Genomic DNA, 21,015 nt, shown 5'->3' with positions numbered 1-21,015 from the left:
GGCAAAATTAATATATCATATTCATTATTAATTTATCATATTAATAAATTGTGGTCCTGCTTATAATAAGATGTGATTCTTTTATGTGTTTTTCCTTCTCCTCCTCTGGGAAAGGGCAACATTACAAACTCACACACACAGTCTATACTAAAGATAAACAGTGGCACTTGCCTTCCTCACATTACATTCACGTCTTCCGTAGTCTTCTTCATTCTCCAAGTCTTTCCCGGGGGGCATGGGGATTTCTAGCACTGTTTTAATATACTGCTCTTTGGTTTTCTTCCATTAGCTTGCATGCCTTCTTCCTGCGCAGGATGGAAAACCTTTTTGTACTCTTTGTCATTCAGTTTCAATTAAATCCTTTTTTTATAAAATCATCACGCTTTCGTCTGGACCTCAACATTCAACACAACGCATAAATCATGGTTTCAAACAAGGACATCCGTAAATTTGACAGAATGTCTCCCGGGCCATCACTGTGGGATGTTGAGCAAGTCCCTTAACCCCAATCCGACCACTCCCCGGTGCACCTGCAATGGCAGCCCACTGCTACCCCTCAGGGAAAATGGATAAAATGCAGAGAAGAATTTCACTACAGAGATGAATGAAGTATACATAATTAACACTGTTTTTGGTCAAACTATGGTGGTGTGTCACATTCATCGCCTACAACAGTGATGCCCAACCACTGGTATGCAGCAACTTATAGCTTCAAAGCACTTTGTGGCTCATCTTCAACTGTTCTACATGGAAGTACAAAGCTGTATGTCAGTCCATCCTACCAAGTAAAGCTACTAAAACCTCTTAATAACTTTCCAGCGCTCAACGTCCAATGTCCAATGTTATTGCAGCACTTTAGTTTTATGTCAATTATTTGACATAATTATCTACTTTAATTTACTGTGGGATCATCAGAATATAGAAAGTCATGCAATGACTATCTTGACTCTCCAACAGTTGATGAAATATGTCATAGCTGAAGGTAAACCTTTATTGTTAATCCCAATAGTGCCTTCGCATATTTGTGTCACTTCACTGTTTGACAAATACTATCCTGTACGTTTGCAGACGTTGTTGGATGTATGGAATGCTGAATAATCCAGACCCTTTTTAACCACATTGTTTCATTATTACTCACTGGTTGAGAAACATGTTCTTTGGTTTCTCTATCACTGAAGATATGAGCACAACTGGTGGGGGTAGTGCACTCACTGCCTCAGTCCGTTCACTGTGGATTTTTGAATGATGAGTAATATTTAACACATTACATATAATATATACATTATCTAGAATTATATAAAGCCAGGGTGTGATATAAAGGGTTTGAAAACAGTATTTTGGCCACAAACACAAAGCCAGCAACTTAGCTTTATTTCATAGCATTTTTTTCATGGTTTGGGGCGGTGGTCCCTAATGGTTCAAGAAGTGGTCTTGTAACTGCAGGGTCACTGGTTTGAATCCACTCTGTAAGCCATCACTGGCCCAAACGGCCCTTTACTCTGACCTTAGCTCCCGGGGCTCTACACTGTCTGCCCACTGCTCCTTAGAAAGTTATAATAAGTTGTAAGATTCATAGGAAAGCTTCTGTCTGACTGACAATGTTTGGATAGGTGAAGCCCGCTAACTTAGATAAATCCAGGATATAATTATCTAGCTTCGAAGTACAGGCCCAGCCTAAGTGAAAATATAATCTGTTTTGATGAAAATATTGATACTCCTATTGATACCCATAAACCTACAGCTGTTTCAAACAAAGAACCCTAGAAAATAACATCTTAAGACATTAGCACTGGGGGTGGATAATATCTTGCTCGTGAATCCAGTGAATCATTCCAGAGCGCTAAATAAACTATTTAATGAGTCCATGAATTAATATCTTGTCTTCTATTTATTTACCTTTTCCAATAGACAATGCGTTAATGTTTGTTTGAAGCACCTCAGACATGACACAGTCTGCTCTGCGTTGCCAGATAGTACTGGTAATTCTACCCATAATTATGCCGTTACCTAATGCTGTTATTTTAAAAGCCGTTACCAAACACTGATTAGGACACTATTTTCTTTTCAAAGCAAGAGTTATTAGATAGTGAAAATAAGTCACTACTGTTAGGGAATGTGATTATGATCGTCAATGCTTACAGTATGCAGCTGGTAAGTGTCAAAGGAGCAGTACTGTAGATTTGCCAAAAAGTCTCCTGTTGCTGATACAGTCTCTGCTCCACAAACAACTGCAGATTATCAAAGGTCTGAGTCCATCACTTTGGGACATACTGTATACAATTACCTACATTTGAACTGAAACTTGATAAGATGTGATTCTAGATTCTAGAAGCAATAACATCCATCCATCCCTCAATCCATCTGAGAATCAAACCCAGGCATTCTTGCAGCACCATGCTCCTCACCAAGCAACTAGTCATTTAGATGTCGGTTATTCAATGCCTTGTTAGATAGCAGTAAGTGTTACAGTAAATTCCATGGGTTTAAAAAAAAACAAAACTTAATGGAAGCTGGTGGAGGTAAACAATGACAGCAGACAAAGAGGTGGGAAAAGGAGGCGATGAGGTATCCGTGTCTCTCATTCTGTAATGAGACAAAAAGTAAACACCATTGGAGGAAACACTGACACTTGATGCTGCCCATCGTTGCTGTACCTGCCCACTCAGGTTTCCCAGTAGACCATTCTGCCAGCCACGGGACAAAAGCAGCGCAAAAAGCCAACACCTCTCTCCCCCTTAGGCGCCCGGAGACAAAAGAGGGAAAAAAGCGATACAACACCTTTGTTGGCTGGGATTAAAACATGTTGCGTTCTCTGCCTGCCCCATTCTCTCTCCCCAGAGGAGCTGCAGGAAACTCTGTCTTCGTTCTTGGAAGCTCATAAGAATTCACTGTATTATTTCCCAGTTTGCTTTTGTTTGGGTTTCGTGTGGTGAGTCTTGTAGTCCTGTGATGAGCAGAGCAGCCTTGGCACAGGCTGAAAAGGCAGGCCGCTCCTTGGGCTCTGTGATACTGGTATAAAGTTATTGGTGTAACCAGACTAGTGCACCAGCCTGATTGTTTATGAATGAAACAGAATAGCGGTGAATTACTCATCCTAAATACTCCAGAATTCACACATGGCTAAACACAAAGTGAAAGGCACAGCTGTTTTATAGCAGAGCTTGCATGAAATAACGACCTGATCTGTGATCACACAATTATTGTAATGCAGCACACGTCCGATAAAAGCAGCCTCTTTCTCTCCCAAGCAGACTTACACCATTCCTGTGACTGTTACTCCATTAATTTAGGGGCCAACATGCTCAGCACTATATACTTCAAATCCACCACTGTTACTCGTGGCAGAGAAGGTGGACCTGACACACGCACACACACCACAGGGGGTTTCTGCCAATCTGGCAACCACAGTGGGAGGTCTCACTCTCATCAGCACAGCAGGATTCAGACCACTTGTGTGCTTCTCCTCACAACTCTGCTGCACAGCCAGCAGATGATGAACCTGCAGTTAACTGTTTGTTATTAGCTTTCCCATGTTATGGGGCTTTCCTTCAGACTCTGACTTATGTTTACTCAAAATTCAAAGAGTGAAAGAGAAGCATTATAGTAGATACAAAGCAAAACACTGACTCAAATATTTAAAGAAATCTCTAAATTAAACAGAAATCACTGGTTACACCAGCTCATGCTTGTCCATGAATCAATGTTTCACTTGCAAGTAAATCTAAGTTAAGCTCTCCTTTTCTCTACTGCATATGACTGAGGGGGAGATTTTTAAAAAAAATTATTTTATGGTTGATTTCAAATTCTGTTAAATGTTTTTAAGGTTTTTATTGTTAATCTTCCTTTCGTCTGTTTTACATTTTTTTTTTTTAAATTGTTGTTACTCTGGAATCCTTCTATTCTCAGGGTTTGAGCATTTTCAAATATTATTCGATGATTACTCACTAACTTCAGCCACCTACGTGTCAGTCTCACACTGTTTAAGGGGGAGTAAAGGCCTCCTTGGAGAGCTCTTCCTCTCTGCTTCATTGTCAACTACGAAACCGCACAGGATTTGTTGCCCTTTGCGGTCACAGGTTTTTTCAGATCACGTATTATGTTTATCCTCTTTCAGTAAAAAAAAGAGAGTTACATTGGCATCTTGACCTTTTCCTGGTTTTCTTTTTTTTGAGAGCAACCAAAAGCAGCACGAGTTGGCATTTTGACCAAAAAAGCTGACTAAATAATCTGATAAGCAGGCTGAATGCTTCACTCTAATAGCAAACAATGGGCAGTGGGGGCGTGTAACATCATCAATCATGTGATTTCAAGATGACAGAGGTTACAAGGTTTTGTTCAAGTAACTTTCGTCAAGTGCTTTTCAAGTAGCCACAGCTACTAACTGCTCCTCAGAACCAAATGGTTAGCATCATCTTACCTACTTCACGGGTCAGGGCGGTAGTGAAGCACCATTGTTGTTTTGAATCTGCAGTCGCAGGGATTTTCCACCTGATAATCACTAGAATGTCCTCTCTGTCTCCTCCTGTGCACGATCAGCGTGTCCTCTGTTCACTTAGAGCAATCTAGGACTTGTACAGATACCTTTAAGCAAAAGGTTCAACAACAGTCTTAAAGTAAAGTTAGAAAATAAACAACTTGATAAAAGTGGATGTATTGGAGTTAAAATCTGTGGTGTCTTGTAGAAGATCAGGAGGAACTCTGCTGCATTTTGATATCTGATTATCCTGCAAACTCCGCAATTTATCAATCTGCCACGATTTCACAGCTAACAATTGGTCATTCCAGGCCGGCTTCATCCATTACTTAAAGCCTGTTGGTGTTTCAGCCATGAAAGCAGCTCAGCATCAGCATCTGATGAGTGGGCCTGTGCACAGCCACAGTTGCTAAACATTGTGTCATTCACTTCATCTCAAGTCATATTATTATGACATGAATCTGTTGATGCATTCCAATGCCTTTAAAAAGAAAGGTAACACAATAAGTATTCTTAGTATGTTATAATCAACCACTTCAAATGTATACATGTTTAAACTTTTGGTGGCTGGTGAGGTAATTGTGGCTTCACGTAAGGCTGCTCAATTAATTGAAATTCGATTACAAAAATAACATAAAAAACGATTATTAATATATATATATGTATGTTTTATTTATTTTTTGAGATGCTTTATTCGCTAAATAAAACAAATCCACTATTTTGGACATCTACAAATAATAAAGCTTGGCACACACATATTAATACTAACTTTGAGTTGTTTAATCAACGCACATGCAAGCTCCTCCCCTCCGCCCCGCCCCTCTCAAAGCCAAAGCTAACATACAGGCAAACACAAGGAAAGTAGTTGCTAGTGTTCTTGAAACATGGCAGGAGAAACGCAGCAAAAACGAAAATTAAACAAGTGGGAAGTCAAATTCTCTTCTATGGGAACACTTTGGGTTTGATGATGAAGATCTAGAGCAAAGACACACCATGTGCAAAAAGTGTTTTGTTTTGTGCAAAAGTGAACATACTTGATTTTAGTGTTTGAAGGATTTTATTTATGTTTAATGAATATATGGTTTTTTGTATATAAATACATATATAAATATCTTTTTGATTGACAAATAATCGTTTGAATAATTGTGATTTCAATTGACTAAAATAATCGTGATAATCATTTTTTCTATAATCGAGCAGCCCTAGCTTGATGTAATTTTTCTAACAGATCATTGGTGTTACCTTTCTGAGAACACGGTGTAAATACACCATAAGCCTTTGTTGAAACCGTCCTCTCCATCCTGCATACACAAACAAAATCCTGTTATAATAAACACTGAGAAACTTTAAAGTGGAGTTGTATTGAGGTGTTTTGTAAGTCAGCCTAATCCCCCTTTACTGTATTTGTCCTGTCATTAGAACTGTATGAGCTTGGATTCTTGTGACACAGGGCTCTATTCAGCTTTGTCGCCCACAGCCAGCTCACAGCAGCAAGCTTAGGTTTCCGTCAGGCTTTCTGTGGCCCCAAAGCAGGCTTTCATAGATGGAAGGGACCCTAGGGGCCACACATGGCACAACACTAAAAGAAAAAAAAGTTGTGTAACAGTTTTAAAACTTGAAGATTCAACACACAATATATTGTTTACTCAGCAGCTTTTTATTTTTGTGCAAATTTCAGGCAATGAAGTATAGCTGAGAGACAAGAGATGTGCTTTTCATCACAAGTTCTGCTTTCAATCATGTAAGTGTGCCCTTTTCAGCTTGTAGGTGAAACTTTAGCACTACATGAGCTGGTTTAATCTGCTCCTCTGTTTAAGGTGTCTCCAAGCAACTTAATGGTCAATATTAAGACTATCTCTATGAATACATTCACCTACACAGATAAAAACATTTAATTCTCACAGTGCTTTGAACAAAAAAACACTGTATGCTGCTCTTTTGTTCATAATAAGCTCAGAGAAAGTCATCTTCTTTTGAATACAGTACTATGAAGAGTTATACGTTATATTATTGGGCGTTTTAAAACTGAAATATAAAGCTAAGATAAGATGGCACCATGAAAAGGGAAATAAGTCATTTCTCAGACAATATTTCTCCAATGAAGGAGCTGAAAAGAAAGATATCCCGCATTTTCTGTGTTGAATAAATCTAATACTTGTAACCATTCATTGTGAGTGAGAGCATGCTCTACTTCACTATGTTGTGCTGATACGAGGTAGTAGAGATCGATTCATTCACAACTGTAAACCAGTAACACACACATTCAGAACAGTAGGACAGGATGAGCATCACTAAGTTGTGATATTGCTTTTACTATCGTGCTTATTGCTGGCTTATAATGATACTAAAATGGCTCAGATGATTAAAAAAGGCTTTGATTATGTTTTCTAGCGCTTCATGTGTGACCATATGTCACAGGGTGACACACTTTACTAAACCCTCTCTATTCATTACAACAAATACTAATCCAACACAGCATGAGCAAGTTTTATCAGACTGCAACACTTTAAGACTTTTTGTACATTTTAAAGCAAAAATAAATACAAGGTAAGGCCAGGTGTTCACAAGAAATGACAAATCAAAAGTGTCGTTGTGACCATCACTGCTCGGCTGAGTTTGCGTTTACTGAAGGTTCTTCTACATAGCTTTTCTATTTTTTATTTATCTATATCTGCACATGCTGTCGAAGGTCAACAATACATGAAGTACAATCTTTTTACGACAGCAATGCATGTTTTGTTGCATAATTGTGACCATCACCAGCCCTCCCTAAGGAAGGGTAATGAAATCTTTATTAAAGGGATAATATAAAAAGAGAGTTACACCTAGGTGAGGGGGAAGGGAACACGGAAGATGGAGTTAGTGGGCAATGGAAGGGATGGAAGAGTCGACTCTTTTAAGGTGAGCGTGAAATGTGGTGTTATAGTTGTGCAAATTGTGCTTACTGTGTTGCGTTATCAGTTCAGCCAGTCTGTTGACAAGTGTGGAGAAATTGAAGCGGGTGACATAGCATCCAGCTTAAGTATAATGATGGTCGTGAACAGGAGTGAGTGGTTATACCTAAAACTACGTAGCTTTTCTAGATTAATAGATATCTATATCAACATTTTTACGAAGCCTTTTCCATGAGTCTTAGCAGATTTCAAAGGACCGTGCACAGCTTTATTTCACCCCTTTTAATGCAGCCCTCACTTGGGTTGCTCTTTGTGCTGGTGTTCCCTGAGAGCACCAGTGAAGGTAGCCGTCCACACGTGCAGGGCCGTTCCAGCAGAGAGGGTGAGGAAGAAGAGGAAGGCCACTTGGAAACCAAACCAATCCACCATGCCACCCGCCAGAGCGCTGAACGTAAGCTTACCCAGAACCTCCAGGGTGGCCAGGAAACTGTAATGAGTCGCCTAAGGGACGAGAGAAAGCACGAGGTAGGTGAGGCAGAAAGAAATGAGTGAGAGATTAAAAAGAAGAGATACAAAGAGAAAAGGGAGAAAAAGAGGAAGTGTAAGTGGGTGAAGATGTGCACTGAGATATGGGCAACAGAAGTGAAACTTTAGATCATTTCTAAAAGCCTTAAAACAAAAAAGACCAATCAGTGGATACAGATGAACTTACTAAAAGAGATACGTTTTTAAATCTGTCGAGAAAAATTAACCAAAACAAACAAACAAACAAAAAAGAATGGACTGAAAGAGAAGACGTGAGATCATGAACCCAGTGGATGGAAAGAAACCAAACCCAGACGAGAATGTGATTTGAGCCTGAAGGCCTGGAAGGAGTGAGAGAAACTGAGAGGATGGATATTACCTAAGCTCTCCAAATCCAATCTTTCCATCATAAAGCACAGGTGCATCCAACAAACACACACAAGTGCAGTAAGATCAATTTAAAATGAACTTTAGTCATTTAAAGAACAAGGTAAATAACTTTTGTCATATTTAATTACAAATGTAACAAAAACTAAAATGCAGGTGAGTTATTTACCATGTGTAAAGAGATTGTGTACTAAATAATTCTACGCTGATTTATTTAATTTTGTGTAATCATTACTCCCAAAGCAACACAACGCTTGGAGAACAGAAAGGATGAAACAGGTTGAGAACCACTGAGTGATGACAACCCTCCAACAGAGTAAGATTTCCAGTCTTTGCTCTGATCAATGTCTAAGATCTGATTGAAACTGTAACAGTCACAATAACTGACATCTTTTGATTGATTAAAGGTTTGAGTTTGATGAGTGATCGTTTCTGAGCAGAGAATGCCTGTTGGTGTGACCGCAGCTAAGTGGAGTGCCTTTATTCTGAGCAACTTGTTTAACAGATTTGGTTTCTTTCTCCTGGGGATCGTTAACAAGCACTCACACTATCCGTTTTCTGTTACTGGATAGCACACATATACATACACATGAACACACACACACACACAAATAATGCGCTCCCTTTCTGTGTGTGCAAACGCACATTCTGACTCACACACAAACATGAAAAAGCCGACGTATAAATGCGTCGTGAGAACTTCTCGGATAAACCCTTGTTCTCATAGTCACACGTTGTGAATGCGCTCTGCTGTTGTTCGTTTGATTTAATCACTGACTCCTGATATCTGTGCTTCAGTCGCTGTTTTTCCTCCCTCGCCTCTTTCTTCTACACTTAAAGTCTGACTGCAATTTAAATGATAATTTGTCACCTTCAGAGGCCGACGGTGTGACGTCTGAATGGCTGTGCGAACAACGACCACCTCCAGGCAACGATGGCCCAGTTAAGACGAGGACAGAAAGAGTTATGTCAAAGAATAGAAAACCGGAGAGGAGAGTAAAAAGTCAGTGGTAAAAAAAAAAAAAAAAAGAGGCTGTTTAAAGGATAGAGAAGGACAAAAAAATATCAAGGTAGGAAAAACAATGGCCACGGTTACATGATGTTTTATTAATTCGGAATTAGTTATTCCAAATTAAATTATTCGAAACTAAAGTGTTATGCTTCGTGTTTACATGGAAATAGTAATTCTGAATTGAGGTTTACATAGTTTTTTTGGCTTTATTTTATTCCACTTTAGGTCTGGGGGTTGGGAAGGCTCACATCTATTGGGAAAAAAACACTCAACAAACCTTTTATTGTTCGCTACAACATAGAAGACCACATGAGAACTGTTTTCAATTTTATTTTTATTGTAGTTTTGAAGCAACAGCTGGACAATAACACACAGTTTCACTTTGGTCCGTTGAGTAGAAGCAGATAGGAACTAATCACTGCTAAATAAAGCCCAATAAAACTCCGGAAAACAATAACCAGGAATAAATGTTTGCTCCCTGCTAAAGACAGTAGCTCTAACAACAGGTACAATGATAAACTTGGTGATATTACAGCCTGTGCATGCAGTACGGGGACGCATTTAATCCGTCTCCGGGTTTTAGTATCACCTGTCTGGTGAAGCCCGTTCCTTTTCCCGATGTCCGTGTGTGCGTAACAAGTCCGTGTGTGTCCGTGTGAATGTCCGCATGTTTATGTTTCCGTCCATCCACTCTTTTCATTGTATCCATGTATTTTAAAGCTTTTATTAAATAAACAGTCTTGGCTCCAGTTCGCGCGGCCACCTTGGTTTATGTCGTCACCACGCATCATCGCGACTGGCCAAGCATGCGCAGAATGACCGGAACTAACTTAAAGCGAAATTACAAGATAGAGGATTTTGATTCGGAATTAAAATCAGAATAAACCTGCCACCTAATTTGGATTTAAGTTTAATTTGGAATTAAATTTTCTTAGGAATTAAGTGTTTACAAGGTCAGTTTAAACTTTTATTCTGAATTAAAAATAAAATTTCCCATGTAAATGTGACCAATGTTACAGAGAGCAGGAAAAACTAAAGGAAGGAGGCGGATGAATAGAAACTGGGTGTGATGATAGGCTTTGGAAATTTTCCAGGCGCAAACAGCTGATAAACAGCTATAGGTGGATATGGGTGTGTCTGGGATCGCCCTCTCATTCCTCGAAGTGAAAACCAAGGAAATGACCTAACACTACGCAACAGCACAATTACACAGAGACAGAGCAGGGGAAGCTGGGAATATAAAAGATAAGCCACAGGAGACGACCAAACACCACAAAGCAACACGATAAATCACGAAAAATGATGACAAGCAACTGAAATGGTTGTGTAACATGAGATTGTTGGCAGAGCTGAGGAAAAACTGCATTTACCTGAATGCTTTCCTCGGCCCTCTGGGTGCAATGCATCATGGTAGTGAAGGTGATGGTGGTGATGAGACCGCCCAGGAAGTGTTGAACACTCATGCTCAGGACAGCCATACCTGAGGAGGCAAACAAAATGAAATACAAAGTTGAACTGCACACAAACACTCGGCTTTTTTTTCTTCTGAGCAACGCTGAATCTGTTTCACTCTTTTGTTGCCTCTGCTGCGTTCTCAAGACAATATTCAACGCAGGAGACAAAGCAGCAGGAAACGGTAAACTGATGAAGTGCGCCCTCTCCTCGATCTCATCTACAGAACACATGTAGTGTATCCTCTGAGGGAAAGCAGAGCGCAAACACAGAAGAACCACAGAGCCTATCTGTCTCTGCTCCCGCTAACACTGAATTATTCACTCGAGCCGCTAGAGTTTTTGCAGAATAAGTGTCTTCAGTCAGCGACACAAGGCTGCTGGAATCACACAGAGACGATGATTGATCAGACTCGAGGAGTCGGAAGCGGAGGGTTATCATGTAATATTGAAAAATCTGAAACTGAATGTTTTTCACCCCTTTTTTAATTTGAGAGTTTTCCTAAAGTCTTTGTTGTGGTTTTAATATGGAGGAGGAAGAGGAGGAGGAGGAATCCTCAACTTCTGCTTGGAGATGCTCAATACAGAAACAGAGAACGCTGTGGATACAAATTCATAATGCTTAGACATGCCTTGCAACCTAATCCAATGTGTCATTCAGACATGACCTGATGTTGGCCTCAACGTTTCTACTACAGGCTACTTTTCCGCTAACTCCTAAAAAGTGGCTAAACATCATCTGAAACCTGATGTACGCAAGGTTCAGGTTGGAAACTCAATATACGGTACACTGCTTGAAACTTATTAATCCAAAAGTTTCAAATATTTTGTCCAGGTTTCAATTAACTTTAATTTGTACAAGTATGATTTGGTTATTATGGTTGTAGTGTAGAGGTGTGCATTGCAATGAATCTGATGATACAATACAGTTTGAGATTTGCATGTCACAATACAATACAGTATATCCGATACTAAATACGATATACATTGTGATACATGGTGATATCAATAATAACAAATGTCACAAAAGGGTATGAAATAATTTATTTCATTTTTTAAAAACTTACGACTTACTAGAACAAGTAAATGGTAACTAACTGTAATTTAAGCACCAATATCAAAAAACAAGTGGTATGTTTGTCAAACTGTCCGATTGCATTTTTCACAAAACGTTTAACTTTTGCTTCTACAACAGATTCTGATTCTGTTAAAGCTAGGGTAGGCGATTTTCTCCAGATACACTTTTTAAGTTTTGGGTTGACAGAAATTAAGATATTATGTGCTCTCAAAAAGGAATGAAGAAAATCCATCATCTGTAGCAGCTGTAAATCTGTAAAAACTTCGACTAATGGAAGAAAAAAAAAAAACGTTTTTTTTTAACCAATCACGTCTCCCTGTCTTCCTGCTCGTTCTCCATCCCTCACATGCACGAACTCATCACTGACAGAGTTAAAGAAGAGTTTTTAGTCATGTTTTTTTAACATATAAGGTAAAGTTTATTGTTTACTTACTGCTGAATGAGACATGAGACAACAAAATTTCTACACAATACAATGATCAGCTGAGCTCCTCTTCTGCTGCAGCTGTGCGCATGCATGTGAGTGAAATGGAGCACAGGGGGGAGGGGGTAAAGGTGGAGCCGTCGGGGATGCTACATTCAAAATCATGCTCGCTTTTGAAAATCGCCTACCCTACCTTTAGGTTCGGAAATTCTTTGAAAAAAAAGTAACCAGGAGTCACATGGTCACGGCAAGCAGGATGGCTGCTGGTTAGGGGCTCTCTGCTTTCTGACATTTAAAGCAGCTAAACAGAAATGCGGCTTTGAGTGGGAAGGATGCCGGCTTTCTGTGTTTCTTGATATGATCAAAGAGCTGATAGACAAGAGGAAGGCTTTACAGCGGTGAAACAAAAGCTGCAGGAGCGCAACGTTAAACACACCCTGGGGTTGCCAGAGAAATTACGGGTGAACTGGAAGGGCAAAAAGGTGAGCTTTAACTCGGCAAGGGCAGCGGAGAAGTTTTTCAATGATGATAACCAGAAGGAGGACGAACAAGAATAGGAGACCTCAAATACGACTGTTGTTATTTCCAGGAGCCTCATAGCAAATGCTGTGTTTGACTGTCGGGGAGTGGGCGGATCCTATCACCTGTCATCCTGGATGGAGTGAAAAGGAACGGAGCAGCATCTCACAGACCTGATAAGGTTTTTCTTTAGGTTTTTCTTTTTTCCCAGGCAGCATTAAGCAGCTTTAACGGGGTAGATTCTAAGTTGTATATGTTATTTTATTTTATTTCATTTTGCATATTGTTTTTTGTTGTTTTTGCATAAAAGAAATGTTCCTTTTCCATGTAAAATGGTTTCATTTTGGCTGGATGCACTCACATGTTAGACTCTTCTCCAGGGGTCAGGAATATGGATATGTTTGTCAAAAATGCACAGTTACAAGTTTAAATATATTGTAAAGTGCAATCTGTAATGACTGGTAAATAAATTAAATGTATATCTTGGAATATTAATGGGTGTGGGAATCCAACCAAGAGGCGTAAAATAATGACATATTTAAAAACAAATCAAGGAGACATAATATTTCTTGAAGAGACTCACATAAATGAGGGGGAAGAGTTAAGGGTTTAAAATGGGATGGGGAGGTCAAATTTTTTTATGTAGTTCCCGTTCAACTGCTCGCAATGATGTACTCAGTCTCATAAAAAAATAAATAAAATAAAATGTACATTTTTCATTATTAAAAGAAATTAAAGATGATTAGGGAAGGATGATATGTGTCCAAGCTATGATAGAGGGTGTAAAGTTAATACTTTGTAACATTTATGCACCCAATAAGGAAGACCCTCACTTCTTTCAAAATGTAGATAAAGTCTTGGGAGATATGGAGGGACAAATAGTATTAGCAGGTAATTTTAATGACATGATGGATCTTTTTCTTGACAAGAGTGTGTCTTAAGGGTCACTTAGGTCTAAGGGAAAGAATGCCGTTTACATGTTAAAGGAAGATATGGGCCTAATTAATGTATGGAGGTTAATTAACCCTTTCAAAAGGGAATATATATTCTACTCTCATTGTCATAAATCTTATTCTAGGATTGATCCGTTTCTAATTTCAAAACTGTGATAAGTTGTAATATAAAAACTATTGCACTTACTGACCATGCTATCAAACTCTGTATAACATTAGGACTGGGGAATGTAAAAGGTTCCATGTGGAGAATGAATGTCTCACTTTTACAAGATTAAGCCTTTGTTGAATAATGACTTAAAGCATTTTTTTTAAATAAATATTGAAAGCACAGAGCTTTTTCAAAGTGTGTGAAAAGCATCTAAGGCTTATGTGAGAAGAAACTATGCTTCAAAAAAGCACATGCTTCAAAAAAGAAAAAGAAAAGTCAATTTAAAATCAAACAATTAGAAGGAGTAATCAAATTAAGAGAGAATACATTATCTGAGCAGTATGTTGATTTAATGTATCAGGATATTTGTAGGCTTAAATTTCAGTTACATGAAATGTATAATAAAAAAGTGGAATATTCCATGTCTAGGTTAAAAACAACATTTTATGAGGGAGGGGAAAAAACTGTTAATGTGTTAGCAAAACAAGTAAAAAAGGATGAATTTCTAAATATGATCCCTGCCATTAAACAAGGGGATACTCTGGTAACGTCATCGAAAGACATACATTGTACGTTCAAACCATACTACGAAACATTATATACTTCCACATTGTCCGATGATGAAAACCAGAGAGAGTGTGAGGTCTTCTTCTCCAAACTCAACCTCCCTAGGTTATCTCAGGAATTTGCAGAATGTTTGGAAGCACCAATAACAGAGGCAGAAATTAGAAACGCAATTTCAGTGATGAAGACATATGTATATTTGATAAAATTTTGATCAACTTAGTTTAAATTAACCTAATTTAAATTATCCTGATGACATCATTCCAGACGGTAATGATAAACAAAACTAAAAAGGCACAAGAAAGTTATTTCACCACTAGGGGTCAGAATATTTGACAGTATGAGAAGTTATCATTAAAACCATGATGTTTAAGACTCTACAATCCCTGGCGTTGATGGTTTAGTCCACAATAACAGAACAACTTGTCCCACAGAACTTCTGTTGCTCTAATGAGAAGTTGTTCGAATGTAACATTCTAATGATGTTGCTCAAATGGACCTTCATTTAGTAAACCGGAAGTTCCCACTGAAACGGTTGTACTTGAGGTAGCTTGTTGACTGTAAATGTGTACCTACGAGGCATGGACAAAAGGCTGGAATAAAAGAATTAATGGACAACACGGACTGAGTTATTCTTAGTTTGCCAGGCACAACAGTTCGAACACTGAGCAGGTGAAGATGATTAAAGCTGATCACGTTCTCATGGAGCATCATTGATTTCATCATTGCATCACACGCTACTATTGGGCCTTGCTTTTGACTCACTCCACCGAATGTGGCTTTTTTTGCAATATTCGACCGAATATATTTGGTTGCTGAATATTCGGTGCACCCCTAGTTTTAATGTATATGCTTAGTGCTTTTAAACAAATCAACGGCTCACATAAGGATTGTGTGCAGTAACATTTAAATATGGAAAACATCAGACTTCATTAAACAGCTGGGAGAAGAACAGAATCACTGCAGCCTGTTTTACACGTAGCCTCCATTTTCTCCCCTTTCTCAACTGCATTGTTTACTGCACAGTTTATGGTGTCTTCTGACATCTTAATTTTCACAGCAAATGTTTAAGTTAGTCTAGCTATTGTCACTTACAAAATGTGGTCAACAAAATTAACACCGTTATGATGCTGTATTATAGAAACAAACAAACATTTTTTCCTGGGTTCAAGACAGTTTACAGTTTTCTGTATTTAAGACAATTTCTCACCTTTCATTAGTGGCGATGGCTCGAGTACAGTGAGTAGAGAACTCTGGAAGACCATGCTGATGGTTCGCAACACAAACACTCGTCGCATCAAGGCCCCGATGCTGCAGAGAAACCGTCAAACTATTGTTAAAAACCAGGTTCAACTTTTGGATACGACACTATCGATGAGCAGTGTGATACGTGTTGACAATCACTCCAGGCTAGTGTCAATAATGCTAGACTTTTAATGTTACACTCGATTACACATACCAACACATGCATGCACATGCACAGTTAGGCGCGTACATGTGCATTAAGTAAACAAGTCCCCAGACACTAATTGATTCCCCGTTAGTTCAAGAAAATCATCCCCCCGTGGGTTTGGATCATGACGTAATCAATAACCTAAGGAGATCCCCAGCATGAAGGGGATAATTAATCACTGTTAACATACATACAAACACACACATATACACACACACACTCGCGCAGTTGTGTGACATCAGGGATTAACAATGCCAATCACCCAGGGGATGCCTGCCACTCAAAGGACTGTGTGTTTGTTTATGCAGCCTATCCTTTGTGCATGTAATTATTTGTGTAATAAGGTTGTGAAGAGAAAGAGGCCTGTCACACTAAGCAGGATATCTGATTTAGTTAGGTAAGTGCACACTGTTAACCCAACTAATTTTAAACCAATTTAAGCCTCTGTGACAGTGACAGCCAGAGGCTAAATGTTTTCAGGATGCCTGTCTGCACCGTGCTTGTTAAAGCTCTCTCTTTAGAAGAAGTTTTCTATCAAATTTGGCATATTTGTTCATGCATGAATTCAAAGATTTTATGATCTGCAAACTAAACGTCAAAGGCTAAAGTCAGGACTCTGACCTCTATATGTTTCTATACATCTATGAATATAGTTTACTTTATAGTCTTCATCCTGTGGAGCCAAGTATATCCTATTGATGCCCACACATTAGATTGTTCTTTACATCTCTCTAAAAGTAGCAATAAACCATTGCACACTAATTCATTCACCATCCTGTTATTTAGCAGGTTGGCATACTATTAGATCTGCCAAAAAATGTATTGTTTCTGACCTGACTACAGCCATCACCAAGCAAAACCTACAGGGATCATACCACGGTTGGGGTCAATTACATTTTTCAATTACAATTATCTCTTCAATCATCTATGTATTTTAAAATTAAAATTACAATTGTTATTTTTACTGTGAAAGTCAATTACCGTATTTTTCGGACTATAAGGCGCACCGGATTATAAGGCGCACTATCAATGAATGGGTCTGACTGGGTCTATTTTCATACATAAGGCACACCGGACTATAAGGCGCACCAGTTTGTTATTATTATTATTATTATTATTAAGACGCATTAACGAAATAAAATAGTCAGATAAGTCAAACTTTATTCAACTCATTAAAAATATTTCTCAACATTGTTCAGGTTTAACACATAAAATACAGAACAATACACTCACTTTTTCAGTTCAGTATGTTGAAGCACAGTAGTTAATTTCATATATAAGGCGCACCTGATTATAAGGCGCACTGCCAATTTTTGAGAAAATTAAAGGATTTTAAGTGCGCCTTATAGTCCGAAAAATACGGTACATTTACGTTCTCAATTACTAAAGTTCAAATTTAATTAATCACAATTACTGAGCCTGAAATGAATAAGCCCATAAAACGTAACCTTCCACTTGTGTTAGTATCTCTTATGATAATGGCTCGGTTTTGACCCATGTCTTAAATCATCTGTAAAATACACTAAAAACTATTATTTATTAAAAAATATTTATTTGATATTGTTTTTCATCCCTTGGTTACCTTGTTAGGCTTCCTTATCCATGGAAATATTGGTATTAATGTTTTTGATGTGAGCCTTTTTTCTGTCAGTATAGTCCTCAAATTCAATGGAAATATAATAGGTAGTGGGAAAACTTGATATGAAAAATATTTTAATGATTGTGTACAACATATGTGTAAGCCTTAAAACTGTAGCATGGTTCCCTAGATTTGCATTAATTAAATTGTAAATGACAGTTTTTATAGAATTTCCACACCTGCTCCAACTAATCAATCTGTAAGCACATAGGGTGCCTATCTATGGTGATCATGTATGTTTACATTTACATACTGTATGTGTTATACATTTATTACTTTTGAAAAATGGTTTCAAAAGTATATTGATCGTCATGTTTGTATGTACTGTATGTGTCAGGTTCTGTTTAGTTTTTGTTTGTGTGTAGCCCATGTGGTTCTCTTTTAGTTATTCTGAGTCTTTGATTATTCTGTTTTTTGAGTCTGGCCTCATGTGTTAACTCTTGTCTTTGTGTTCTAGGTATTCCTGCTCGTGTCTCCACCTCCCAGTCATTTCAGTGTGTTTGGCTTGTGACGGATTAGCGGCCTCATGTTTTGCACCCAGGTGTGGCATCCTGCCTCCCTCTCTCTATGCACTTGGGTTCACACCACTAGACCATAACAGTATGTTTGTTTGTGTGTGTTTGTGCACACAATAATGTCCTCTATTTTTGACGAATCCACTTAATTTTTTTTTCCTGTTAATTGGTTTTTGGGCACAGATGAGACCATTCAATGTTGGTGAAGGTAGGTCACACCAGAAAAATATCAAAAATCGCAAAATTCCAAATATTTAACAAGGGCAAAATTTCTAAAACTCATACCTCTGTCAGATTTTCATCGATTCGTTCAAGATTTTTGCAGGATGGTGTAAGGCTTTGACATGCAACATCTGACCAAGCAGGATCAAGATCCGATCCAAATTGCTGACTCAGCGATTTTTGGAAATTCACATTGGAAAGCCCTCTACTAGTTGTTGGTTTTGTCCAGAATTTTATCAATGTACTCTAATATATATGTTACATTTTTAAATTCTACTGTCCATGAATGGGAGACAGCCCAGTGAGTGCATGAGGTGACTGACAGTGGGTGGGGGTGATTAAGGGACTGGAGTGCAGCTTGTAGGTGGTGCGAGATAGCAGGGGTGGATTTTTGGTATTTATAGGAAAAATCTTTAGCCAAGCACTTGTTTGTTGTTTATTCACGAGGCTATAAAACTTTAATAAAATCATTTGCTCCCCAATGTAATTGCAGTACTATATAAATAGTGCCATGAATAACATGTAATCAATGAAACTGATTTCACTAATCAGCAGTTAGAGTTATATTTACTTGGATATATTTGATTTGATAATTGATTTTACTTTCCTAAAAGCCCACACTCATTCTAAGGAGTCTAAAAAAGCTTTGGATTATTCAGACTTTAAAAGGTTTATTAGACATTCAGGGAGTTTGTCAAGTATCATGACACTGGCTTGCAATAAAGTGAATAGTTGTACTTAGTAACTGGTATGTTGTTGTCTTGAGGCTGGGACACACTGTGCGAGTTTTTCAATCGTTGTACTCAGCTCCAGCTCAAACTGTCCGACCCAAGTGCAGAGCCCGAATGTGCGCCGCTCACGATTCATGTTCTCACACTATACGGACCGACACTCTGACACGATCTGACTGCTCATACTGTATGTTCATACACAACACGTTGAGGTCTTGTTTCCAGAAATGCAATGTACAAATTAGAAGAAGAAGAACTCTTAAACCATTAAAACAGACAAAGAAGAAAAACCTGGAAGTGGAGAGACACTCGCAAATCTCAGCAAAAAGAGCTTTAAAAAAGAAACTGGCTGGACAGACGTAGGCAGTACAGTCCGTCAATTTTACAGCGGTCCTACGGTGTTCGCGCACGTGCAGTGTGATGTCTACGGTAAGCCGGTCCATGGCACTGCTTCAACTGTGGCATACCCTCACGAGGAGCGACTGGATTTCAAACATGTTTGATTTCCTTACGACCATACGATTGCTGATCGGGAGCTGATCATGAGGTGTTCATCGCTTCTCGTGACCCAATGCATACTACACGATGCACGACTCACGATTTAGCTGAGACTCACACTATCCCACAAAATAGACGCACAAGTCAAAAGTCAGCTCGAAATGGGCCAAAAATCACACAGTGTATGCCTGCCTTTACTCTTCTCTATTCATCCAACCACTTCAATGGTAATAGACACCAACCAGTCACACACACAAAGGAATATCTATAACTTGACATTTCTGATTACAATCAAATCAGGTTGGATTATGTCTGATTTACAGTAAACGCATAATAATTACCTCATTAACAAAACATATCAGAGAAGTAATGAAAATTTTTTCTATAGGCAAAGATCATCATATCAAATGTATTGTGTATTAATATTTCTTCAATGTGACACCAGTCTTTTTCTCTGTAGTTCTTAAGTGTCCAGAAGTAGAAAAGGAGGCTCTTTAAAAATAAACTCGAAATCTACCTGTTTGCTAGTGTGTATATTGTATAATAGCAATAACCTAAAATGGACATGGTCTCATTGTTCTGGTCACAATCACAGACCATTACATGTAAATGGTCAACACCTCAGACCATTCTGAGACACCGTTACATTCAAAACCTATTTATTTACTAAAGCATACACCGTATAGTTAATTCAAGCGGACAAGCTCCATCTTGTAGTGATCTTGTACTGATTGTCGATCGTCGAGGTCACTACATGAGCCCATTACAAGATAAAACATTGTCTGTAATGGTAGCATCAGAGCACGTGGGAGGCCGCACAACGTTTAATATTAACCTAACCACTAAGAACGAGTGTATCATAGTGTATCAATTTATTCCTGCAGTCTGTGCCTTCTCCTCGCCCTCCGATCTCTTTTCTGTTTCAGGTGGCTTGATGTCGGAGCTGGTGGTTCCTGATTGATGGTTCGCGGCTCAACTTGTCTGGAACACTCAGATGTACTATCCTTCTATCCTATTCTGTTTGTCCTTTTGTCCACTAACCCCAAACAGTCAAAGCGGATGGCTGCCACCTCTGAACCTGGTTCCATTGGAGACTTCTTCCTATAAAAAAAATAGGGAGTTTTTTTTCTTCCCACTGTTGCTAAATGCTTGTTCATGTGGATATTGTAGGGTTCTTTCTTTCTTTCTTACTACAGACTTTATATTTTGTTAAGCACTCTAAGATGACTTGTTTTCATTTGCGCTATATCAATAAAGTGGAGTTGAGAGTTGAGTTAAGTCTTGGCCCTGCTCTGCTCACCTCTGCTGGAAAACCAATCCTGCATCATTCAATGACATCTAAAGACACCCTTCTGTCTCCTTTACCTCTCCTTCTCAATGACAGCCTTTCATATCAGTCACTCTCAGGAGATGCTGTGTGTGCGCGCGTGTGCGTGCGCGCTCGTGCGTGAGAGGGAGAGAGAAACCCACACGACATCCTCCTCCCTCAGACCAGGCCCAGATAAGACCTGTGTTCTCAGGTTCC

General features: G+C 38.7%; 1 protein-coding gene across 1 annotated transcript in view; it reads right to left on the bottom strand.

The window, feature by feature from the left end:
- Positions 1 to 6,112: 6,112 nt before the first annotated feature.
- Positions 6,113 to 21,015, bottom strand: part of mfsd3 (major facilitator superfamily domain containing 3) — a 33,098-nt gene continuing 18,195 nt past the window's right edge. Inside the window, exons 4-6 of the mRNA XM_028458537.1 lie at positions 15,643 to 15,743; positions 10,663 to 10,772; positions 6,113 to 7,869 (exon numbers count right to left, since the gene is read on the bottom strand). Coding sequence (XP_028314338.1) covers positions 7,663 to 7,869; positions 10,663 to 10,772; positions 15,643 to 15,743 — 418 coding nt within the window. The 3' untranslated portion in view covers positions 6,113 to 7,662. The remainder of the gene's footprint in view (positions 7,870 to 10,662; positions 10,773 to 15,642; positions 15,744 to 21,015) is intronic.

Source organism: Gouania willdenowi, chromosome 9, assembly GCF_900634775.1.
Source record: "Gouania willdenowi chromosome 9, fGouWil2.1, whole genome shotgun sequence".
Classification (NCBI taxonomy): domain Eukaryota; kingdom Metazoa; phylum Chordata; class Actinopteri; order Blenniiformes; family Gobiesocidae; genus Gouania; species Gouania willdenowi.
The sequence above is the reverse complement of the archived record's forward strand: the minus strand, read 5'-3'. Positions and strand labels throughout refer to the sequence as shown.